Source organism: Rhynchophorus ferrugineus, unplaced genomic scaffold (genome assembly GCF_030347505.1).
Source record: "Rhynchophorus ferrugineus isolate W39M unplaced genomic scaffold, kcgeb_rfMv2 rfM9, whole genome shotgun sequence".
Lineage (NCBI taxonomy): Eukaryota > Metazoa > Arthropoda > Insecta > Coleoptera > Curculionidae > Rhynchophorus > Rhynchophorus ferrugineus.
The window spans coordinates 15789484-15797925 of NW_027472588.1; the positions used below are offsets into that span (position 1 = coordinate 15789484).

The 8442-nt window shown below is 33.0% G+C and overlaps 2 protein-coding genes across 2 annotated transcripts in view; one reads left to right on the forward strand and one right to left on the reverse strand.

The window, feature by feature from the left end:
- The window catches only part of LOC143202108 (uncharacterized), a 106051-nt gene that overhangs the window by 34599 nt on the left and 63010 nt on the right, over positions 1–8442 (reverse strand). The gene's annotated exons all lie outside the window — the stretch shown is intronic.
- On the forward strand, positions 3937–5543 carry LOC143202212 (uncharacterized). Its single transcript, XM_076413539.1, has 2 exons — positions 3937–4458; positions 4548–5543. The coding sequence occupies exons 1-2, from the start codon at positions 4044–4046 to the stop codon at positions 5411–5413; spliced, it is 1281 nt and encodes a 426-aa protein (XP_076269654.1). The 5' UTR covers positions 3937–4043; the 3' UTR covers positions 5414–5543.

An 8442-nucleotide genomic window follows, 5' to 3' on the forward strand; every position in this document is an offset into this window, starting at 1 on the left:
TTTAATTTATACTATTTAATTCAATAAATGGCAGTTAATGGTCCAAAATAGTGAAATAATTAATGTATTGAATATTTCGAAAATTAGACTCAATATGAAAAAAACGAGATGGTGATTTGGATTAAATCCCACAACTTCCCTAATAAACAGATTTTAGTTACTTAAGTCCAAAACCATATTTACCTCAATCGCATTAATGTTTCCAAACATTTGAACGGTAGTGTATTTTCGAAGAAAAGGCAATGTATTAAATTTATAAATATAGACATAACGATTATTATTATTTTACAAAATAAACATTATTAACTTAATGCATCAGTAAAATCAATAAACGTTCATATCGATTACATATTAGAAAAACCACTTATATACCAAAAACTTAGGAATAAATATAATTAAGACGTTCCTAAACCAGGAAAAAACAACTCGGTAATTGACGACACGATGAAAGATCACTTCGTACCATTCCTATACAGCCGGTACGGTCTCTCTCAATTTATTTTGAGAAAGAAAACGATAAGTTCCACTGTAACCTTTAACTTAATTGTGTTGGCTGGAAATTTGGCATAACGCCATTATTTCTGAATCTGTAGTAGACGAACCTCTCGCTTAATTGGCGGACAGAATAAAATACGAATCAGAATTTAGTTGTACGGAGTGTTACGTCTGATGATTTCACCGCATATTTTCGGGTTTTACTCGGTTGTAGATTGAAAACGCCTTAATGGATACTGTTCGGAAATGTTATAGACTTGATTCCAGAAATATAACACGAAGCAGAATGAGTGTGTTAATTTTGTTCGATTAGCTAAAACAAGCGGGCCGGCATTATTATATCAACTATTATCAATTATTAGCAAGTTTTGAATAATTTAAGTTACACCTCAAATAAAATTAAAATTATAAGGCTATTACAATAGTATGGGCGTCGATCGGACATTGTGCCATATACTTGAAATCAGGAAATTAATCTGTTAACGATATCATTCAAACAGCAGATGAGACGTTCATAAAGTCACACAATCATAGTTCAATCAATAGTTCATCAATAGCTCGCACTGCAATCATATGGCTTGAGAATTAATAAAGAAAAGATCCAAGTGTTGACAACTGGCGGATGGCCTGATATTGTTTATCTAAATGGGGTCCAGTGAAAGAAAATGTACGAAGCAAATTTTAATTGTTTCTCTCCGAGAAGTGAAGTAATTTGTTTAAGATCAGACAGTTATTATCAATGAACAATTAAAGGACAAATTCAAAGGCACAGGCTGCAATGGTTTGGTTTGGATAATATGTGTCCAATGAAATACGAACGAAAACCTTTTGAATACAGCGAAAAGATTCGAAAAAGGCATGGACCAGGTATTTTGAGTTTTTTAATAGTTTTGCGACTCTTAGTTTTCTGCGTGAAGCATTAAAAATATCAATTAATGGGCCAATATACCCATGTAATAGGATATGCTCTGCGGGCAGGCATAGCGAACGCGCCTAATGACAAAATTAGGGTACGACTAGACCCAAACTAAAACTCACCTGGGTTCACTTGTAATTAGTGTAAATAAATCAAATATAATAAAGTGTTTCATTAATTCGCAATAAAGTCTAGCTGAAATCGTCAGCTATGAACAACTAATGCGCAAAGAGCTCCTGGCATTTTAGACTAATTAACTCAAAAATCATAGAAAGCGATCTGGAGAAAATCATCAAAGGTAAATGTTATAATTAAAATTTAGTCAATAGTTAACCTAACACACGTTACACAAATAAAATATATCATCAAGTCTATTCACCAAACATTGTTCTTTCCAAGTACTTCTTCTTCACATCAATGACATACAACTTGGCCGAGCACAGCTTCACTGTCACAATTTTATCAAAAAGCAAACAAAAGTTTCAATGCATCATGATCATTTCTCCATAAAGTCTCTAAACTACTATAAAAATTTAAAATCTTATTTATACACAGATAATAGAACATTAATTTTGAAACAAGACATCACATTTTATAACTTACAAATAAAATATAATGTACATTATATATCGTAGTAATAATAAGTAGCACTGAAGAAATCATAACATAATACCAATACCTTAATTAAAATTAATTCAAGGAACAACAAATCACATTAAGAGCGTACTAAAGAAACACAACATCAAAATTATATTCTAGCCATACAGGAGGATGTTTTATCGGTCCTTAATCCAATGCGAAAAAATGGGAAACTTTACGTAGGAAAAGGAAGATGATAAGAGCACGAATTAAAGAATACCAATGATGTCTGAAATATAACTGCACGGCAGCTTTGACTGAATAAGTACTGCAAACGAAACACTGAAGTTAACGTTTTAACAGGTCCACAAGGCTACTTTGAGAAAAAACATGGAGATGGTTTTAATATCAATAAATACCATAATAAACTCAACTAATATAAATACTATAAAACCAACCCTATGCATTCTTTCAATTTTTGACTATGAAATATTTTCAAAATACCTCACAGCAGAACAGCATCAAATCATTGCTTATATAAATCAAAATCTGCATTGTTATATAACATAATCAAATCTAAAAAACAATCATAATTTTATTTGTAGTTTGTTGCTTTAGCATCTTATATATAAAAATGAATCGCAAAATATGTTCCTAAGCGCATAACTCAACAACGCCTGGACCAATTTGGCCAAATCTTTTTTTAAAATGTTCGTTGAAGTTCAGGGATGGTTTTTACGGCGAGAAAAATTAGAATTATTGCTGGAAAAACCCTAAAAATAGCCCTTTTTGTTTGAATTTGTTTCGTGTATCAGTTGACAATTCATCTGTCATCTGTCAAAAGTCATCTGTAACAGACAACTTTTTTTTTTTAAATTTGATATGACTTGAACTCAAATCCTTTTAATCCGTACGAATTGTTTTATTTATTTAAAATTTGAATTAAATTTTAAACAAATAAAAAATTTTAAATAAATAAAACAATTCGTACGGATTAAAAGGATTTGAGTTCAAGTCATATCAAATTTAAAAAAAAAAAGTTGTCTGTTACAGATGACTTTTGACAGATGACAGATGAATTGTCAAGTGATACACGAAACAAATTCGTATATCGTGTTTTGTGCAGGGTGTTTAGTTAGTTAGTGTTTGTTTAGTTCGTGATTAGTGAAAAAATAATTTATATTTGATATGCCTCCTATAAGACGAAGCAATTTAGGTAGAAGAACCAGAAATGCTATAAACCAAGCTAATTACCGATCTAATCGTACTGCACAAGAACGTGACGACGGAAATGAACGTGAAAGAATTCGGATTCACAAACGCGTGAAGCGCGAGCGCGACATTCAACTAATAATCGCGCAAGTTTGAATCCAGCTGCTTTCAGTTACGATGTGTCAATTGACTACAGTAACTACCAATGTGTTGTTATTGGTTCTATGAACTTGGTTTGCTCACACTGTAAGGCATTAAAATACAAAAACGATGCCAATGGATTGTGTTGCGCAAATGGTAAAGTGAAATTGATACAATTGGATCCACCACCAGAACCATTGTACTCATTGGTTTCAGGAATAGGAACAGATTCTATACACTTTTTGACACATATTCAACAATATAACAATTGCTTTCAAATGACTTCATTTGGGGCAACAAATGCAGTTCGGGAAAATTTTATGCCAACTTTCAAGGTATGTATTATAGCAGTTACTCATAGTTATTTTAGCGAACAAAATTTTCTGTCACCAAAGTTAAGATGTGTTACTAATCTTCAATTTCTTAATCATTACGAAATATATCACTTAGTCATCATATTATATGGTGATTCAGTTTCAGTGACACTTTTATTATATTTTATATTTGATAGATATTAGTTAAAACTAAATATATACTTTTTAAGATCAAATATTATTTAAGTTTGATCATTGACAATCCATTAATTTATACCACACCATAATATTTTTTTTATTTACAGATACAAGGGCAAATATATCACAGAGCAGGTTCACTGTTACCAGTGTCAGATAGCGACAACAAATTCCTGCAAATTTATTTTATGGGCAATTCACCACAAGAAATTGATCTGCGTTGTGCACATAACAATTTAGTAAAAAGGTCTATTGTAGAACAATTACAAACTTTATTTCATCAACACAATCAATTGATTATATTGTTTAAAACTGCCCTGGATCTGATGCCATCCGATAATCACAAAATTGTAATCAGAGCTGATAAAACACCTGCAGGTCAACATACAAGACGTTTTAATGCACCAACTATTGATGAAGTTGCTATCGTTGTAGTTGGAGAAAACTTGGAATCCCGTGATATTGTTTTACATCGTCGGAATTTTCAATTACAACCTATAAAGGAAACACACCGCTCATATGATGCACTGCAATATCCCATTATATTTTGGCAAGGTGAAGATGGCTACGATTTATCAATAAAAATGATAAATCCCATTACAGGTAACTAAAATATTAGTTTAGCTATGGCGATAATATCTCAGTCACTATATTATGTATTTGAATGTTATTAAAACAAAATCTGTTTACAGGTTCTGAAACCAACAAAAAAGTCAGTTCAATGAACTATTATTCATACCGCCTAATGATTCGGGAAAATGCAGATAATCACATATTGAAATGTCGGCGATTATATCACAAATATGTTGATGACATGTATGTTAAAATTGAAACGGAGAGATTAACATTCATCAGGTTGAATCAAACCAAACTCCGATCTGAAGAGTATATTCACCTTCGAGATGCGATTAATACTGATGGAAATGCACAGAATGTCGGTCGGATGACTATTCTTCCAGCAACATACATCGGAAGCCCTCGGCATATGCACGAATATGCTCAAGATGCCATGTCGTATGTTCGTCATTATGGTACAGCAGATTTGTTCATCACATTTACATTCAATCCGCAATGGATAGAAATTAAGCAGGAGTTATTACCTGGGAAATCATCCATTGATCGTCATGATATTACAGCCAGAGTCTTTAGACAAAAGTTGAAATCTTTAATGAATTTCATCGTAAAACATAATGTGTTTGGTGAGACACGCTGCTGGATGTATTCTGTGGAGTGGCAGAAACGAGGATTGCCACATGCACACATTTTGATTTGGTTGGTTGAAAAGATAAGGCCAAATGAAGTTGATGCAGTGATATCAGCTGAAATCCCTAATGTACAAGTAGATCCTGGATTGCATGAGGTAGTTATCAAAAACATGATACATGGTCCCTGTGGAACTCTTAATCAAAATTCACCGTGTATGATGGATGGTAAATGTTCAAAACGATATCCACGGACATTAATATCGGAAACAATTACTGGTAATGACGGTTATCCATTGTATCGTCGCAGATCGACAGCAGACAATGGAAAATCAACAATTGTCAAATTAAATTAACAAGATATTGAAATAGATAATCGTTGGATTGTTCCATATTCACCCATTTTATCAAAGACATTCAAAGCACACATCAACGTTGAATCTTGCCATTCAGTGAAATCGATTAAATACATTTGCAAATATGTAACCAAAGGGAGTGATATGGCTGTGATTGGAATTGGTGCAGAGAATTCTAATGATGAAGTTACCCAATACCAAATGGGCCGCTATGTCAGTAGTAATGAAGCAGTTTGGCGAATATTTTCTTTTCCTATTCATGAGAGACACCCTTCTGTTGTTCACTTAGCTGTGCATTTAGAAAATGGACAAAGAGTGTATTTTACAGCACAGAACGCAGTACAAAGAGCTGCTCAGCCACCATCTACTACATTAACCAGTTTTTTTGAGACATGCCAAAACGATGATTTCGCACAAACATTGCTATATTCTGAAATGCCAAAATATTATACCTGGAATCAATCCTCAAGGAGATTTATACGACGGAAACAAGGAAAACCAGTTCCAGGATATACAGATGTATATTCCACCGATGCGATTGGCCGGATTTATTCAGTACATCCAAGCAATGATGAATGTTTTTATTTACGACTGCTATTAGTCAATGTACGTGGCCCAACATCATTCCAACAGTTACGAACTGTTGATGGTGAATTGTGTGGATCCTACAGAGAAGCCTGTCAACGTTTGCAATTGCTTGAAAATGACGCTCATTGGGATCAAACTCTCAATGATGCTGTAATATCATCACACACTCATCAAATACGAACATTGTTTTCTATAATCATATCTACATGCTTCCCATCAAACCCAATTGATTTGTGGATGAAGTACAAAGATTATATGTGTGATGATATTTTGTATCAAATACGGAATAGAATGGGAAATCCAAATATACAAATCAGTGAAGAAATTTACAATGAAGCATTGATTTCAATTGAGGACATGTGCTTGATAATGTCAAACAAACTATTAATTCAATTAGGCCTGACCGCGCCCAATCGTCCAATGCATGACGCTTTTAACCAAGAGTTGCATCGAGAAAGACTGTATGATCTCAACGCTTTGAAAGAATAAATTCAAACAAATCTTCCACTGTTAAATGAACAACAGAAGTATGTATTTGAAACTCTTATGAAAGTAACAAATGATGAAACTGGAGGGATTTATTTCTTAGATGCACCTGGTGGTACAGGAAAAACTTTTTTTATTTCATTAATATTAGCAACAATTCGCTCACAAAATAAAATTGCACTTGCACTCGCTTCGTCGGGAATCGCAGCAACTTTGCTTGAAGGTGGTCGAACAGCCCATTCAGCACTAAAATTGCCATTAAATATGCAAAGCAATGAAACTCCAACCTGCAACGTTTCGAAGAACTCTGCAATGGCAAAGGTTTTGCAGCAATGTAAATTGATTGTTTGGGATGAATGCACGATGGCACATAAAAAATCTTTGGAGGCTTTAGACAGAACCTTAAAAGATCTACGTAGCAATAATAACCGATTTGGTGGTGCAATGATTTTATTAGCAGGAGATTTTCGTCAAACATTGCCAGTGATTCCACGATCAACGCCAGCTGATGAACTCAATGCATGTCTAAAGTCCTCCAATTTGTGGAAACATGTTAAAGTACTTCATTTAAGCAAGAATATGCGTGTCGAGTTGCAAAATGACCAATCTGGAAACATATTCTCTAAACAACTCATTGACATTGGTAATGGCAAATTTCCTATAGACATGTTGACGGCTTGCTTTTGCTATGACTATAAACAAGTCCCAGGGGCAATCATTAAGTGTTTGTGGTATTAATCTAGAAAACCCATGTTTCTCACATGGTCAATTGTATGTTGCCTGTTCCCGTGTTGGAAAACCATCAGATTTGTTTATCTATGCGCCAGGTAATCAAACAAAAAACATCGTATACCACAAAGCAATATAATGATAATAATAATAATAATTATGATTCACATGATTAACAATAAAGCCATTACTTACTTTTCAATCCTTATATATGTTTTATTTAATTATTTTTTATTCACAACGCCCTATCACCAGGGTGATGGTTCTGTTCAGGAGAATTTTTTAAAATACGTAGGCACAAAAACTGCCACATTACAAATCTTTTTGACAGGACGAAGTCTGTCGGGTCAGCTAGTAGTATAATAAAACAGTGCTTTTGTTTAGTTGTTATATATCTCTAGGATGTATGGGTGTAAATAAAAGAAACATAAAAACTGAAAACTATCATTGTGTTGGCGAGGATATTTCCAGTTTTTCATTTTTTTGCAATATACTATCGTAAAAATTTACTGCTAATTTTATCAAAGGCGATTTAAGGTACGAAAAAAGTTTATGTGTTCACAATTTTTATAGCGATTTAAATTAAAATGTTTAGAAATCTTGTGTACCTAAGCATTTTATTGACGATCCATTATACACAAGTTGTATATCTCGATTTGTATTACAACTAGAATAAACAAATTATTTAGCTATCCATCGTCAGCATAACATACACACACAAATATTGGAAGACTCCAGCGTAAATTTAAGGAAAAGGGCAATAAAATTCTCATATTTTGCAAAACTCTACAAATTAATTCTAAACGCGAATAAAGTTCATAAAAATTAATCTAAAAGAGTGAACGTATATCATAAACCTTGCGATTTTGCTAAAAGTCATGTTTCAATTATATAAACAGAAAAACACTTTGTCACATTTAGAAATGGGTACGCTTAAATTATTTATATGAAGAAGAGTGTATTTGGATGTAACATACTTTTGGTAACAGTATGTAATAGAATAAGTAATCAGACAAATGAAAAGATTAAAAAATATAAGCAGAGTTGTTTCGAAAAATATGTAAATGAATTAAGCCCGTAAGCAGACAAGGATTACTCGCTATACTCGCTATGAAAAGCAGTTTGGAGATCTAAAAGACTAATTATTAGAATACTGCCTATTTAAAACGATCAAAATGAATGGGTACGACGCAACGATGAAAAATCTTAATTATTCGGAAAACATT

What these genes read in the sequence shown, in the direction of transcription:
- LOC143202212 (XM_076413539.1), top strand. Translation starts at nt 4,044, where the DNA reads ATGGGCAATTCACCACAAGAAATTGATCTGCGTTGTGCACATAACAAT. An exon ending in AATGATAAATCCCATTACAG is followed by an intron (nt 4,459 to 4,547) that starts GTAACTAAAATA and finishes ATCTGTTTACAG; the next exon opens with GTTCTGAAACCAACAAAAAA.